Source organism: Pleurotus ostreatus (genome assembly GCF_014466165.1).
Source record: "Pleurotus ostreatus strain PC9 chromosome Unknown scaffold_4, whole genome shotgun sequence".
In the NCBI taxonomy this organism is placed as follows: Eukaryota; Fungi; Basidiomycota; class Agaricomycetes; order Agaricales; family Pleurotaceae; genus Pleurotus; species Pleurotus ostreatus.
In genome coordinates this window covers 1-16,046 of record NW_023503159.1, presented here as the reverse complement: position 1 = coordinate 16,046, position 16,046 = coordinate 1, and the positions used below count along the sequence as shown (strand labels likewise).

The 16,046-nt window shown below is 53.2% G+C and overlaps 9 protein-coding genes across 9 annotated transcripts; 6 read left to right on the top strand and 3 right to left on the bottom strand.

Moving 5' to 3' along the window:
• Positions 1–256: 256 nt before the first annotated feature.
• On the top strand, positions 257–5,725 carry PC9H_005839 (uncharacterized protein; the record flags this gene model as incomplete). The annotated part of the gene is made up of 7 exons (XM_036775398.1): positions 257–344; positions 397–848; positions 964–1,161; positions 1,212–1,546; positions 1,600–2,067; positions 2,117–5,632; positions 5,692–5,725. 7 exons carry the CDS (start codon positions 257–259, stop codon positions 5,723–5,725), a joined length of 5,091 nt encoding a protein of 1,696 aa, XP_036631417.1.
• A 48-nt stretch (positions 5,726–5,773) lies between these two features.
• Positions 5,774–7,527, bottom strand: PC9H_005838 (uncharacterized protein; the record flags this gene model as incomplete). Its single annotated transcript, XM_036775397.1, has 6 exons — positions 5,774–6,061; positions 6,111–6,380; positions 6,457–6,576; positions 6,642–6,800; positions 6,848–7,083; positions 7,134–7,527. The coding sequence occupies 6 exons, from the start codon at positions 7,525–7,527 to the stop codon at positions 5,774–5,776; spliced, it is 1,467 nt and encodes a 488-aa protein (XP_036631416.1).
• A 427-nt stretch (positions 7,528–7,954) lies between these two features.
• Positions 7,955–9,000, top strand: PC9H_005837 (uncharacterized protein; the record flags this gene model as incomplete). The annotated part of the gene is made up of 4 exons (XM_036775396.1): positions 7,955–8,180; positions 8,234–8,302; positions 8,358–8,585; positions 8,636–9,000. 4 exons carry the CDS (start codon positions 7,955–7,957, stop codon positions 8,998–9,000), a joined length of 888 nt encoding a protein of 295 aa, XP_036631415.1.
• Positions 9,001–9,692: 692 nt separating this feature from the next.
• On the bottom strand, positions 9,693–10,121 carry PC9H_005836 (uncharacterized protein; the record flags this gene model as incomplete). Its single annotated transcript, XM_036775395.1, has 4 exons — positions 9,693–9,730; positions 9,777–9,875; positions 9,931–9,991; positions 10,062–10,121. The coding sequence occupies 4 exons, from the start codon at positions 10,119–10,121 to the stop codon at positions 9,693–9,695; spliced, it is 258 nt and encodes an 85-aa protein (XP_036631414.1).
• Positions 10,122–10,304: 183 nt separating this feature from the next.
• PC9H_005835 (uncharacterized protein) lies at positions 10,305–10,746 on the top strand (the record flags this gene model as incomplete). Its single annotated transcript, XM_036775394.1, has 3 exons — positions 10,305–10,343; positions 10,398–10,556; positions 10,606–10,746. The coding sequence occupies 3 exons, from the start codon at positions 10,305–10,307 to the stop codon at positions 10,744–10,746; spliced, it is 339 nt and encodes a 112-aa protein (XP_036631413.1).
• Positions 10,747–10,849: 103 nt separating this feature from the next.
• Positions 10,850–11,954, top strand: PC9H_005834 (uncharacterized protein; the record flags this gene model as incomplete). Its single annotated transcript, XM_036775393.1, has 2 exons — positions 10,850–11,161; positions 11,433–11,954. 2 exons carry the CDS (start codon positions 10,850–10,852, stop codon positions 11,952–11,954), a joined length of 834 nt encoding a protein of 277 aa, XP_036631412.1.
• A 102-nt stretch (positions 11,955–12,056) lies between these two features.
• On the top strand, positions 12,057–12,426 carry PC9H_005833 (uncharacterized protein; the record flags this gene model as incomplete). Its single annotated transcript, XM_036775392.1, has 3 exons — positions 12,057–12,096; positions 12,153–12,299; positions 12,356–12,426. The coding sequence occupies 3 exons, from the start codon at positions 12,057–12,059 to the stop codon at positions 12,424–12,426; spliced, it is 258 nt and encodes an 85-aa protein (XP_036631411.1).
• A 284-nt stretch (positions 12,427–12,710) lies between these two features.
• Positions 12,711–15,263, bottom strand: PC9H_005832 (uncharacterized protein; the record flags this gene model as incomplete). The annotated part of the gene is made up of 5 exons (XM_036775391.1): positions 12,711–13,054; positions 14,241–14,346; positions 14,397–14,565; positions 14,618–15,060; positions 15,108–15,263. The coding sequence occupies 5 exons, from the start codon at positions 15,261–15,263 to the stop codon at positions 12,711–12,713; spliced, it is 1,218 nt and encodes a 405-aa protein (XP_036631410.1).
• Positions 15,264–15,638: 375 nt separating this feature from the next.
• PC9H_005831 (uncharacterized protein) lies at positions 15,639–15,813 on the top strand (the record flags this gene model as incomplete). Its single annotated transcript, XM_036775390.1, has 1 exon — positions 15,639–15,813. A coding segment is annotated over one exon (175 nt), but the record flags the coding sequence as incomplete, so codon positions are not given.
• Between the last annotated feature and the right edge of the window lie 233 nt (positions 15,814–16,046).

Sequence of the window (16,046 nt, the reverse complement as noted above, 5' to 3'; positions counted from 1 at the left end):
TACACCGCCATTTCCTTATTATCTCTGCTCAGCTTGCCACGACACAATCATCGATTGTCTCGTAACAACCACAGGGTCATCGACTCTCGGGTTTTAAATCACTACTGTTGTCCTCTTTCCACCGTTGCCGCTGCTATCATCATTTAGATCACCCACGGACTCGCACTTAAATTTCGTACGCCTGTAATTCTTACTCTTATTCCAATTAGGACGGCATTCCTTCCTCTTCATTTACCCCATTACCTCGCCACCAGCAATGTCTCTCTGCACCCACTGTCAAGCTGAATCTGGTCCCCATCATGAGCAGTTGGCACACCCTGACGAAGTCACGATTAAGCCAAACGGTAATTCCTACGTCACGGCAAAATTTATTCGGTCTTACTTATATCTCATCAGAATCGGATATATTCACGATACTACGCACGACCAGCTATCATTATCAGTGCCCCATATGCCACGGAACCTACCGTAACGAGATCGACATTCGCAACCATGTCTCACATGCTCACACGCATGATATTTCGCGGACGAACTCAACCCAGGACTCGTCATTGGCACTCGACACTTCACCATTGGCTTCGAAACGAAGGCCACCCCCACTAGACAACGACATCGTAGCCAACAAACGACAGCGAATCGCCCCATCGTCTCCGCCATCTCCCTCAATATCCACAGCCATTCCTGAACCGCAATCCGATCTTACCTTAGTCCCTTCCAGCCCCGTACCCCAGTCAACTGCCGAACCACCTCCTGCGCGTTCCTCTCGTCGCGCGCGCAGACGAGAAGTAGTCCAATATTTCACCCTACAAACGGCCGGACTCTACTTTCACGCGCCTACTCGTTTGCTCGTGTGTGTCGAATGCAATACCGCCGTCCACCCCACGCATCTTCCTACTCATGTGAATGAATCGTGCCCTCGGGCGGTCATATACGACCGAGACGTGTTGACCTCCAAATTGCAAGACCTTCAAGCTGACCTGGGCCCCGACCTCCCCCCGGAAGGCCTGGATACCCCGGTCCCACTTCTTCCCATTGTTGATGGCTGGAGATGCGAGACTCCCGGCCCTTGCTTTGGCCACGTATTCGGGGCCCAATCCTCCAAAACCGCGCATCATAGAAATCACCACTCCGACACGCAGCCTAATTTCAGCGTCGTACGATGTCAGCAAATATACAAACTGCGCAGCGTCACCACTTATGTCGCTGTCAAGAGTACTCCCGCCCCTCCCGACGCACCGAAGAGCCTGTGGGGCGATCTTAAAAAGAAACTACAAGCGAAGGGTATTCTGACCCTCAAGGATGACCGTGACGTCAGTCGTACTCAATTATCGCCATTGGAGAACGTCACCAAGTGGCATCGCGCTCTCGAGACCGCCGATTTGAATCTAGTCCGACTTTACTCGCGTAAACCGGAACCAGCCCCAAAGCCCACAATATACCACCGCCTATTCAACGCCTTTAAACAATACATCGTGGACATCGTGGCGCCAGTCCTTGAGAAGAAAAGTAACACCATGCTCCTACGTCTCATCAACTCCTCTGACAAGTAAGTTTGACTCTGTATTTCTCTTTCCAAGCCGCTCATTCACCATTATCCAGAGGCGTTTGCGATCGCTATCCGTTCCGTCTCCCTCAGAACGCGAAGACGGTCTCTGACTATGCCTTTACGTTCTCATGCATGATGACGTTTATCTGTCGCGCGGTACAGCAGCCCATCCCTGGCTTCGCCCTTGATGTCACTGAATCACAACTCCAATGCCTCAACAACCTAGTCGACAAGGAGATTCCAGTGGAATTAGATCTCGCGCCTCCGTCCTTTTGGGCGGACTTGCACTCGCTTTGCTGGTCGGTATTGACCAGCATCCCGGTATCGACCGACATGAACGAGCTAGATATACCTTTAACTCGCTTTCTCATTGCTTATCATCTGAGGGACGACTGCACGTCTCGATTCAAGGCTCCGTCGCTTATCTGCCACAATATGATATCGATTCAGTGGTGTTGGCGAGCAATGGCGCTTTATCAATGCAAACAACTCGCTCCCCAGGATCCCCAAGGCGAGATGGGGTAAGTCATATGTCGTCTTGAGTAAACCCAAAGTTAAACCTCCCACCAGCGTATACGAAAGCATATCCGAATACCTTACAGAGGCTTCGCACTGTCCTTTCGCCGTACTACGCAGTCATATCCATCCCATCACCGCAATCTCGATGCAAGAACCTAGCTTACCTCTTTTCCTCATGGGCACGGACATGGAAACCTTTTCTTTCAAGTCCCACCCGTTCTCGATGTCCGCCTTCAAGAAGTTTGCTGTCGGCCTTGTCGATGCATCGGAGAAATTGATGCTCGCCATCCTCGATGGAGTTGATATATCCAGCTTAGAGGAACAGATTGACGCAGCGTTGACGCTCGACAAAAGCGAGGGCTGGTTCAAGGATGTGCTTCGTAACGATGAAGCGGGCTACTCATTTTTTACCGACGAGAGGAATGGATTTCGCCGATACGAGGATTCACTCATGAATCACCTCTGTCGCGCCGATAGCAACGTGTATGTGTTCGACACTCCAGACGGTTATCAACTCAAGCCCAACGCCTTATCTTCATTCATACACGATGTGGATGAACTCGTTGAACATCTCTATGCCGCGCTTAATTTTACCTGGGCAGGAGCTGCGAGAGGCACTGAAATCGAGGACATACGTTATCGCAACGGACACGCCTCTCGCAATCTCTATTTCACCAATGGCGTACTAACATTTGTAACATTCTATAACAAGACCCAGCACAACACGGGTCGACCATCCATGATCCCTCGCGCCGTTCCCCCCCGTCTAGCACGCCTCTTTATCATTCTCATCGCTGTTATATATCCCTGCGCCAGAGTTATCGCCGCCATCCTACGCACCAAGCAACATGCCGTCCTGTACGAAACGTGTATATTCGTTCATCGCGGCCGACCACTCAACACCGAGCGAATGACGGAGATTCTCCGTCGCTTCACTCAAGAATCCTTTATTTTCCCCCTTGGTGTTAGGGACTGCCGCCATCTAATGAAGTTCGTTCTCAAACACGCGGTCGGCATTGCGTTACAGGATGAAACCTCGGAAAATTCATCCTTGTATCGCATCCTGGATGAACTATGGGGCCATTCTTCCAAGGTCTCCCAAACTTACTACGCGGTTGAACAAGATACGTTCTCGCACATCGCTTCCAACGAAGTCACGAAGGCACAAATATTCTCCTTGGCGTACCACGAATGGCTCGGCATCGGTTATCAGCACCTACCCGCCAACCTACAAATCCATTCTCTCGAGACTCGCCAGACGCAGACGCAGACGCAGACGCCGATCATCGCAAACAAACTCGACACTTCTGCAATCATACAAGCGATCTATTCGACGATCCCAGTAATAGGTGACGCACTCCAGGCGACCGTCTTTGATGCCGTACAAAAAACAGTCAACCCGCCAGCGGCATTGTCCCGTCCACCAGAACTGAACGAACCTACCATCTGCAAGTCCACTACAATCATTGTCCATCCCTCGCGCAAGCTGGTGTTACAGCGGCTGTACGGGACATCGGAGCCTCAATTCACCAGCCCCCAGCAGGGCGAGATATTCGAACTCGTTATGCAGAACACACGACACGTACTGGGTATTTTACCTACTGGCGGAGGCAAGAGCCTCATGTTTTACGGGCCACCGCTCGTAGAGTCCGAAGGCATCACCGTCGTAATCAGTCCCTTCGCCTCTCTAGCTCATCAGCAGTACAACGAAGCCAAATCTCATGGAATCGACGTCGCTCATTGGCCCTCGCCTGACATCGATTGTTCCAACGTACGGTTACTCGTTGCGCACGCCGAGCATCTCAACAGCGGACAACTCGACGACTGGTTACTTGCCGCATCAAACCTAGGCCTGTTACGACGGATAATCTTTGACGAAGCCCATGAGATCCTCATCTCAAGCAACTACAGGGACTGCTACTCCAAAGTCAAACAGTTTATCGATCTAGGCGTCACCCTTGTCTTCCTCACCGCGACCATGTATCGCCAGAGCATCCCCGCGCTTGCCAAAGCATTCGCCATCGATCAATTAGAGGTGATAGCCGCTCCAACCGTTCGCCTCAACCTGAGGTATCAGGTGGACGTATACAGCGACCAGGCCATACTCTTACACCACCTGCTCGAAGCATACCAATCTGCGTACGACCGTCGAAAGGAACACGAGCGACTGCTCGTTTATTGTCGGTCATACAAAGAGTGCGAAATTGTTGGCAATCTGCTGCGCATCCCTACCTACAAGGCCCATTACACTGGCGATACCACAGAAGACGCGAAGAAGAAGCAACAGTGTCAAGACGGCTGGCTTAGCGGGATAACGCCAGCCCTGGTTGCGACCACTGGCTTTGGTACAGGAATCAACCATCCGCATGTCACGCACGTCTTCGTTATCAACCCTTATGATATGGTTGGCGTCACTCAACAAACAGGGCGTGCGGGTAGAAGTGGAGAGTTGGCACACACCGTAGTCCTGGCCCTTCGCAAGTATATACCCAAGCACTCTCCGGACTTGGCCTTGGACCATGCAGGCCAGCACCGCCTATTCCAACTGCTAACCCTGAACTCTTGCCGTCGCATTCCCTTAGGCGAATTTGATGAAGAATCCCATTCCTGCCACTCGCTACCAGGTTGCATCCCATGCGACTATTGCGAAAAGTTGCCCGTAAGTTACATCCCATTCCACATATTTTCACTCACGCTAACGAGGAATCAGGACTTGGCTCCCGTCCCTCCGCGCTACACCTATGCCCCTCGTGTCGATTTCGCCCACCCAAACAAGCTCCTGTCCTCGAAAGCGTTGAGCCCAACACCAACCTCACCCGTTAGGAGTGCCAACACATCCACATCGGACAAATTGAAGCGCAGAAGCGACGCTGTAAGTATGCAAATTACATTGGTACTGCATATCATGTTGACAATAAGGCAGGCTGCCTTCCCGCACGCCTCAGCATGCCAGCCGTTGGACGACGGCGACATTTCCCGAACCACGACCTTACGCCTCAGCACTCCAGCCTCGCCCCTCGCCACAGCGCACCCTCCAACTGTTCCACAAAACTTGCTTCCGTCCCATATAGCCAGGGGCCACCATCAGACCCTCGCACTCAATCAAGCGGCGGGGAAACTCAACAGATCAAGTATTGAAGATCGCCATCGCCTGCTCGACTTGCTATGTGCTATGAAAGATCATTGCCTAATCTGCCCTGTACTCTGTCAGCAACCTTGCGGCAACAAGGAAATGTTCAAGTGCGACACGGCCATTGTCGGATTCAAATGCGAGTATACGTACAACCAAGAATCGCTTGAACATGTATATGAGCGGCAATTCAAACCAGCAATCTCCTTCACATCCAAATCATCTGTCTGCTACATATGCTACTTCCCCTTCGATTACAAGAAGCACAAACTGCACGACCCTACCTGCACGCAACAGAAGGACATCCTCGTGCCAATCGCTTGGGCCATATTCTGCCTCTCCCTTACCATGCCCGATGTCAATGGCAAAGCGTTACAGCTGAAAGTTCTCAACGCGACCGGGTTCACCGACACAAACATATTCGACGCGCCATATGCGTACGCCAAATGGCTCTCGCAGCCGCACCTAACCGCTCCAAAGTCGTCTAATCTCGTAGAACTATGCATTGCCTTTGCGGGTCTGTACAGTAACAAATCGTGGTCGGAGAACGTGACTCCATGTACTCCTACTCTCGTATTCTAGGGCATCATATCCGCCGCATCTCGTTCCAACTGGTTCACCGTCTCGTCTACGAATTTGGCGATCGCGTCTGTAGTGAAATAGCGTACCAACTCAATAAGCATGCGTTTATTCTCCAACTCGTTCCCGGTATGCCATGGCACGTCTCCCTGTCCTTCAACATTGTCTTCCTGGTAACGTTCACGCGTCAAGACATTATCTATCACGCAGTCTTGCAAAGAGTTGAAGTTAGTCGTGCGCGTAACCAACGGACTCCAGATTGGATCCAGCAGGACGATACAACCGAACTGGATAACAATCAGCGTACACGTTTGACGATCCACCGCGTAAACTCACTTTCTTGAAAAGTTGAAGAACCTTATTGCGCCTCGTCACCAATCTCTCGAACTCAAAACGCCATGTTCGCCTCCGTTTTGCCTCTCCAGCCTTTTGTAAGTCCACCGCAACATGTTCGAGCTCACGTCGCCATTGGAACTCGAATAACTTGTCCGCATGCACTTTCTTACACTCCTTACCTTCTTGCGTATTTGGTATCTCCTGCCAGTCGATTGCGAGCCGTAGCGCCGCCATCGTCAGAAGTATTCCCTCCAATAGTCCAACACTCCCCTGCTTCATGCTGCAAACGGTCAAAAACTACGCAATCAATTTGACGATTCAATTGTAAGTGATGTCCAACGGGTACCTTTTCCGATTCAAACATTCTTTTCTCCGGTAAGTCAATCTTCGTGATGACGTCCAGCTCTTTTCTTATCTCTTTGGGACTGTAGGAATACGCCGACTTTACCTCCTCGAAAGCGAATGCCTGGACAAGATGGTTATTCAGTATGTATCATCACCTAAGCAACTCACTAGATCTCCCATGTGGACTTTTCTATAACCGACGACGAGACGCGCCAGAGCCTCCTCTTCCAACAGGCCTTTCGCCCTGGGGTTATTGGAGTATCCCCGCAACACCTTCGCCAAACTGGCTGCGTCCAACTTGCCCTCAGTGGTGCCGATATGCGCATATACACGGCGAAAGCGGTCCTATTGTCGTGAAGCAATTACGGTATGCCCACATTAATTGCCCTTACCTTGACCTTCGTATAGCCAGCCATGTCCAATCCGTCTATTTGGTCCGCCAAATCCGCTGGTAGCTGCGCCATCACAATCTCCTTAGCCGTTCGTGATTTCTTCTTTGGTCTGTCGTCTTGAGGGTCGTCTTGACCTTCCTTGTGTTTACGTCTAAGTGATTTCACTGCCGCCGTGACGTTCACTAGATCGTCCTCTGCAAACTCGTTCCGGTTGCTCGCTATGTATTCTTCCATTACTTTTACCCCTCGTCAGTACTTATATGCGCCTATATGACCACTAACGCACCTCGCAAAGTACAACCGTCCACTTTTCCGCCCCACTTAAGCCTCGCACACGCAACCTTAGCTAACATCTCCCTCGCCATGGCTTCCCGATCTCTCAAAAACTCCATATAGTCGTCCATATACTCCGGATCGTCCCACTCCATGATCAGCTTGCAAGACTCTTTCGCCTCTTCCCAGCTACGTTCCACGTTTTCCAGCGTCGACTCGTTCAAATTGTCGCTGAACTTGCTTGATAGGCTCCAAGATGCCGACCTTGCGTGTCGTCTTGATGCACGCAGGCTTCTGTCTGGCGAACCAATTCCCTTGTTGGACGCGGACGATAATGGCCCCGGTGGGCTCGATGGGGTTGTCGGTCGCGATGGGCCCCTCTCGGACGTTTGGGAAGACACAGACATGAGATGAAGGTAAAGATCCAGAGCAGAGGAGGGCTAACAACTCAAAGGCGAGCTCTGACGGTTAGGTAATCCGCGCGACGCTTACCACCTTGTCCCAACCGCAGACCCCCTCCCCACCAAATCGATCAAGATCGAACCCATATCTTCGATCCTTCGATTAGGGACAGCTCCCGCATTCTATCCTTATCAGGACTTATCGCCAAATATGCCAAAATCCCCTACTTAGTCGTCGTCCTTGTGCCACGGTCATAGATCATCGGTGTTCTTAGCACGGTCGATCTATTTTAAACCACGCGGTGTCAAACCTAATCGACCCGCCGCCTCGATCCCTGTATTAATATGACGCGTTGGTCTGTGCGTCACCGTGTCGCCGTATAATAAGTTGTGTCGAACCATCGTCCCTCCAATCCCTCCCATCTCCACCACCATGACCACCAACGCTCCGCTGCCACTGTTTACGATCGACCCAAACTCCGTCGTTGTCGCCACCAACGTCCCACTCAGCGAAGGATATGTCGCAAAATTGATCAAAGACGCCCAAATCTGCCCATTCTTCGGGTTCGACGTGGAGCTGACGCCGTGTAAAGAAGTCCGCCTCGTCCAAATCGCATCCAGGAACGCCGCCTATGTCTTTGACATCGATAAGATCAGCTGTATGTCCAAAATTCCCCATATATGCGTCTACTATACGACTTACGTTCGACAGATTTCCCAGATGTACTAAAGTCCTTCTTGCGCAACGACAAGTACGTCAAACTTGGCGTCGGAGTTCTCGGTAGGTGGAGTCCTCGAGCCCGAGTATGCAGCGGCATGCTTAGGGTGTATTACAGGTGACGCCAAGGCACTCCTGGACTCAGACGAGGTCGAATTGGCAGGCGCAGGCGAGCTATCGCGGCTCCATAGAATGTTCGACCTGACAGGAGCGCTATCCGGACTGCACTTCTCGTCGTGCGTCGCGTTGGATACCTTGGCTAAGGTATGGCTGAGTCGGGGGCTCGACAAGGCTCTTCAACCGGCACAAGAATGGGTCGGAGAACTAAGCGTCGAGCATTATACTTGTATGTGAATCATATCGACCCACTGCGTCAATGCTCACTGTCTTATCCAGATGCTGCAACAGACGCCGCTGTGGCTCTCGCTATCTACCACAGAATGATGTCCGTCAAAATCTTAAGCAACGCCCGCCCACGCCTATGGATTTTCAGCGGTTACGACGCATGCAGCAGAGAGGCCGTCGGCCTCGTCAAAGACTACGCGCCATACGCCGCCTTGAGTACTCAATGCATCACCTCTATGGAGGGATTGTTAGCCAAGATGAAGAGAAGGCATCAGGACGCTGACAACACGCTACCCGGCGACGACTTCAACACTTGGACCGAGAAGACGATCCCAGAGGCTGTCAAATTGTGCGCTTCTCTGACTATGGCATTCGAGGTTTACAACCGGCAGATGTCCGTAAGAAAAGATAGTTAGCCGTACATCGTTCGTCCGTAATGAGTCCGTCGTTGAAATCCAATAATTTGTCACACCATCCATACCTTGTATTAGGTCGCGTCCAGAGATTGCCAGGATTCTACATACGGTGCTATTCAAACGGGTATTATTAGACTCTAACCCTCCACATCGTCACGATCTCTCACTACGCTACTCTACGCATTCCCACTCGCATTCCTCTCTCTCTTGCATCCCATCCCACTCGCATACTCACATCGCCGTATTCCTTCGCTCCCCTCCAACACCTTCCAACGCCGTCCACCTGCCAAATCCAAGCCCGCCCCAATTCCATCCTTGCCCACTAACCGCACGCAAACTTCGCCGCATACAGGTCCCCACTCACGTCAAACCCGCCATTCGCCGCTGTCAAGGGTCTGCAGGGAGTCAGTTAGTCAGTATGCATTGGCACCGCGTCCGACTCTGCAACAATGCTTACCGAACTATGAACAATGAAAACGAAGTGCGGACACGCGGACGACGATAACGAGAACAACGCGCGAAAGAAGAAATAAGGAATAGCAGAACTGGGATGAGAGTGGGGAGAGAAGCGCGTCGAAATCGGGGGAGGCATACGCAAACGCACACGCAAACGACAACGCAGAACGACACGAAGCGAAACGAACGAACGAACGAACGAACGAACAGGGATGCGTACGTACCAAGGACTACTATCAACCCAGTGTCGTTGACGAAGCGCGCAGGTTGATGGCTAACAGAGTAAGTCAACGCTTTGCGTATACTAACGAAACACTTACTTTGTTGAGTAGCATGCGAACGACTCGCGTGTGTGGCTGACGACGTTGGCGTCGACACCATCCACGGTCCACGGCGATGCTGGATAAGGAAGACAACAACTATGGTAAGATGGTTAGTTGCGGAAAGGAAGCAGCAGGAAACGAGAGGGCGAACTGTACGTCAGGAAGAGGGATCGCGCGCGCGACGCATAGGGGATACGGGATAGGCTGGAATCCTGGGGCATCAGGTAATGTGTCGAGATGTAAGCGCTAATCGACGTACAGTGTACGCTATGTTAATCGTACCTGAATAGATTGGTTGTACGCTTTCTTTACCTTGTCCCTCGCGTCCGTGCCTATGTGCATGGGTGGACATGCTTGACGCTAGATCATTTGATAGTTTGATCGTCGATCGTGCTTGAGGTTGAACTCTAGCATTGGCCACAGGCGGCCACCGTGTCGTTACGCAGGGCGGCGTCGATTGAGCGCAAGTTCGACGGCGCCTGTTTCTTGATCGTTAGGTAAGCCTTATTACGGCGCGGATTCAGCATGGCCACCGGTGCGTCCTATCCATTCTCACTCGGTAGCGTGTGGTTAGTACTAACTTGCGCACACCACGTCCACGTCTAGCTCGACCCCTAGCTGGCCCATTGCAACTCCACCCCGCTCCCGTCCCACTCTAACAACATCTTCGTGGCCCCTCGACGCAGCCCTCCCACCACTAGGTCCTCCCCAACAGCGCACCCTTCCGCCCTCATATATCACCCACATCCTTGGGAACTGAGAAGCGATGATATTGTGGTACGTACTCCCTACGTCGTAGTGATGCCTGCGTCTCACCTCACCGCAGGAATTCGGTATCGACATTGTCGGCGACGACAACAAGATCCTCCACTACACGGTCGCCGCCCCACGAACGCCACCAAAGACGATGAGACCCGACGGCGCGACTTGCAGCGACAAGAAGGTCCAAGATGCAGCTGAGGGTTGATTGGGAGGCTGCGACTCCACTAGCAGGCCGACGCGAGACGGAGCAACGAGGGGAAGACGAAGACCAGCGAGTTGTATAGGCGTACAAAGGGGATAGACGAAAGATGGCAAGAGGGAGACGCAGCGAGTCATTGGCGTCGGCGACGAGGAGTACAAACAGCGAAGAGAAGGTGGGCACCCGTCTCGGACTCGCGAAATGCACTGACCACGATATCCCGCCCCACAGCGCCTCCTCTACCCCTCACATTCCCCCCATCCCGTCTACGCCACAGCGCCCGTCCAACGACCTTGCACCCACTCCGTGCGACGCCCTGACAACGCCTACAGCACCCCCCGCGTCTTCTCCATCTGCAACCCTCAGCATCGATAACGTTGTCCCGAAGCACACGCAGTGTCGCACTAAGCACCCAACAACGGTGACGACACTTGGCCTACATATATATAATCACTCAGAATGAACACCTTGTCTTTGGAAAATGGGATTGCGTCCTCTGATAATCGTTCTGCTTCCGACGATAGGAAGCAAACCCCCCCTTGCGTTCTTAGATCTGGCAGACTTGGTATGTCTCTTTATTTGGTGAAAGCGCCCTACTCCCCATCACATGGCGCGAGTGGCCGTTCTTTACTTTTTTTTCGGTCGCTGGAGATGATAGTCATGGCGTCGATGCTAATGCTGTCAATCTGTAGCGGGTTGAACTCAAGCGTCTCGAGCATGAGAGGCAGCGCCTTCTCCAACGCAAGTTCTTCGAGGATCAAATGCGGGAATTGGAGGTGCAGCAGGCGCAAGAGTTGCCGAGCATTCCCTACGCCCCATGCGTCAATGGGAACAACTTCGCCGTCTCTGCCCCTACGACGCCCCCAGACGTTAACGCAGTTCTCAACGGCGACACTAGCCATCAATGTTGGCAACTTCCTTTGGACGCTGAGAGCCTCTGGCAAGCAGTCGGAAGTGCAGTCGCTGATAAGCACAAGTCGGTCGCTTACGCACCCTCCGTCAACCTCTCCCCCAACCTTGCGACCACGACCAACGGGTTCACAGGGACGAGGGAGATGGAAGGTGGAGACGCGACACGCGTGTGTGGCAAGGCAACGGGGGTGAACGGAGGAGATGGCCTGCGTGGAAGATTAAGGAACTGGATTCGCGAATCATCGCAGTGGAAACGCGAGCAGGAGTTCTTGCACGATCGTCCACTTTGGGGAAGCGCGTAGCAACCCCTTGGTCAGTCCACATTCCTTAAGGAACTGACAATCACTTGCCCATCTTGATGGGATACCTAGCGCGCAGCGTCGACTCGATTCTGAGCCCAACTCATGTCCCCCGGACCGTTTACGACCCAAGCCGAGTTGCTAGGTAAGCTGTATGTTGATTCTCGTCACCGTATCGTTGCTTAACCGATCGCTTTGAAGTGTTGCCCGCCCGCGATAGATCCTTAGAGCGAATCGTCGGCCTTGTGTGCACGAAGATGAGCCGTTACGCCATCCCGGATATCGACAAAGCGACGGCGAAGATGGCTGAACGGTTGAGATGCGTCGAGAAAGCTGTCGAACGGAGCGGTGAGTCAGATCGTCGCAACGCAGAGGTAGGTTACTCAACATTCGCAGCATCGTAGACATTGCGCGAACGATGCCAACACTTCGTCATGCTCGGGAGGGGGAGGGTGGGGTATGCTCTACGCGATAGATGTACTCGATGAGTCACTATATCGAGGTAAGGCGTTAGTCCACGTCGAAAATGCCGAGCTGAACTCACCAGACACGACTCAATAGATACCCCGCGTCGTCTAGAGAGTCTCGAACGACACCCATGATGACGAACAAGGCCGAGAATCACCACCAATGAACCAGTCTCGCAGCCAGCGCACCGATCGTTGGCCACATCGATGGTGAAGACATTGGATACACGTGCACGTAGTCGACAAACATGTTGCCGTGCTTGGTCGCGAGGGATCGACGTCGCGTTGGCGTTTACAGTAGCTCATCTGCGCGGGATCGTGGAATTACGGGCTTTAAGCTAGGGTCAGTAGCTGTAGCGAAGGCGTATAAACCCGCGAGACCCAACAAGTGCAAGGGCCAGGGATGTGCGTGCGAGCGAGCGAGTTGCTCCAGCGGTTGACTGTGGACATCGCACACGTCGTCTGTCTCCGTGAGCCGAGTGGTCTCCCAACCGACGAATTCGAAGAGCGTGCACGAGGACTTCAAGGACTTCAAAGCCCAGTTGAGTCGGGGGACTTCGAACGGCGTATGCAACCCGAATGAGCTGACTCTCAACGAATGTGACTGGCCGTGAGATAGAGGGTGGAGAGCGTGATCTGGCTCAATCATAAGTACTTACAAACCGAATATGTAGCTGTTAATCGTACCTGAATAGATTGGTTGTTCCCTTTTTTTTGCGCCAGTGTCTATGTGCACGGGTGGATCTGCTTGACGCTAGATCGTTTGATCGTTTGATCGTCGATCGTTTTTGAGGTTGAACTCTAGCATTGGCCACAGGGGGCCACCGTGTCGTTGCGCAGGGCGGCGTCGATTGAGCGCGAGTTCTACGGTGCCTGTTTCTTGAACGTCAGGTAAGCCTGTGGACAGTACGCAACATTGATCCAAGGAGGGCGATGAGACACAAACGCGGCGGGCGGAGGCGAGGCTGGGGACGTGCGCACACAGCATCAAGAGGCTATGTTTACGGGGTAGAATCGGCATGGCCAGCGGTGCGTACCTATCCATTCTCACTCCGTGGTGTGTCCTTAGTACTAACTTGCGCGAACCACGTCCATGTCTAGCTCGACCCATAGCTGGCCCATTGCGACTCCACCCCGCTCCCGTCCCACTCTAACAACATCTTCGTGGCCCCTCAGCGCAACCCTCCCACCACTAAGTCCTCTACAACAGCGCACCCTTCTGCCCGCATATATCACCCAACTTCACGCGCTACTCACTTTACCTCCGCCACTCTACGCCTCCTCACTCCCTCCTCTGCAGCCCCACTCAACCCTTCGCATCCTCACATCTTCAATGGTACACTACGCTTTCCTACGACCCGTTCCGCGCCGTCTAGCAATTCTATCACGCGCGCCTCCACTCCAGCGCCGAGTCTCCATCCCAGCCACCAACGGCGCCCATCCTGGATACAGTCGCCGCGCCCAAACGCACTCAAGGGCGAGTCCGTCGCCGCCCTATAGTAGGTGCGTTGAGACAAAGAAAAAGGCAATTGACTCATTGACATAGATGTTGAGCGAGCTAATATAAATACAAGACATGGATGGACGCTATCAATACAATCATGGGGGGGAGTCCGAGTGTGAATGGCCAGGGAGCCTGCGTTAGCGATACATTGGGAAGGCAATTGAAATCGAGATCGTATGTGAGCTGTAGTGTCGTCGAAGGCGTGTTGTACAAGATATGAAGCAAAGGGACGGGAGAGCGTGCGCCTGGAATCTACCATGGCCATTGATCTGACAGAAATGCAGTTAGCGATGCGAAGATGGTGTGAAGTAGACTTACTGGTGATCGTGAACACCCAGTGATCGACATCGGCGACCACGGCTTCTTCGACGGTGACAGCGAGGCGTAGATCTCCCGAGACGATCCCGCCGTGGACGCGGTCCGGCTATGGACGTGAGTGAGTGACTGTGAATGGCGCGCGCACTATGGACTTACCAAGATATTGCCACCAAGGCCCATCTCCCACTCGTACGATACGCTTGAGTTATGCGCGCAAACAACCAGCCGTTGGTCTTGTACGAAAAGACGTACATCGTCGTGCTCAATTCCCGGTAGGTTGAGTTGGAAGCGGAGGGACCGCGTCGCAGCTCGCTGCCGTACCTGCCTGCAAACGACGATGTTACAGGAAAAGAGAGAGAGAGAGGGGGGGGACTTACCGAGGAAGAGGGGCTATCGTTTCATCGTGCCGTCTCTCTCTACCATCCGGTGGGGGCGAGCTCACTACATCTTGTAAAAGAAGTCTCTCAACTGAGACTGTCGACGAGCGGGAGTAAGGAGGGTGCAGTGAGGAAGCTAAAGGCGGGGTCACTCGCGGGGTGATCGAGAGACCGAGAATGAGGTCCTCGACGGGGCGCGGATCCTCCCTGAATGATGTCGAAGCGACGGGGGAACGAGTCGCCAATATCAGCTCCGAGGTCGGCTCCAGTGAGCGTGTGTCTTGATGGTGAGATGTCCAAGCGAGAGGAGGACGAGCAGGGGCATCGGGGGGGGTCGATGGAGCAGCCTTCGGCTGATTTGGCTTCTTGGGCGCTGGCTTGCGCTTAGGCCTTGGGACGAGGCCCCGTTTGATCAATTGCTCGCGGAAATACGAGGAAAACATCTAAAGTATCGGTCAGTATAGTATCTCATAGTTCCACGGCCACGCACCCTGATATGTTGGTCCAATAAAGGCCACCGTTCCGACCAACCTTGACGAACCTCCGCGTTGAACTTTCTACGCTCAGCTGTCCCCTTCACCGTGGCGTGGTAAGCTAGAACCTTCGTACTCATATACTCGAGCTGCTCGGGAGTGGCCCACGGCATATTGAATCCGAACGAGGGGGTGAACGAGGTGGTGAGCAAGTGAGATAAACCCTTGCCCACGTCTGTGACCCTCAGTTCGGCGCCAAAGAAACTCACACGCCACCGTCTCGGCGTCGTCCACGTGGCGTGACACTCTAATACCATCTCCTCGTATTGTCTACAGTTCACCATGCCGCGGCCAGAGCCCAGAGCGAGTGTTGACGCTTTGATGCATCGCGACGCCCCTTGCATCAGTCGACTCCTTGACACACGGACCCCACGCAAGAGCACAGACGAGGAGCGGCAGCGGGAGGAGGCGCAATGGCCTACAACCCACAAACATACAAACCAACGACGGTCAATGATACATGACAAGCGGGACGCGAGAAACGACACATGACAAACGGCAAACCGCGACATGATAAACGCAGAAACGCCAAACCGATAAACGCGTATCGACGCCCCCAGCAATCCCTCTCGCGCGACTATCCATCCCCTCCTCGCGCCAACCGCCTCGTCCTCGATGCGCGTACATGGCACTCGAATATCCGTCTGGTAGAGGCAGAATTGGGTGAGTTGCAACCCTTTCTCTGCCCATAAAGCACTGAGTACTCACCGTTCGCAATAGCGCGAGTCATACGCATATAACATCACCTACAATGGGTTAGGGTTAGGGTTAGGGTTAGGGTTAGGGTTAGGGTTAGGGTTAGGGTTAGGGTTAGGGTTAGGGTTAGGGTTAGGGTTAGGGTTAGGGTTAGGGTTAGGGTTAGGGTTAGGGTTAGGGTTAGGGTTAGGGTTAGGGTT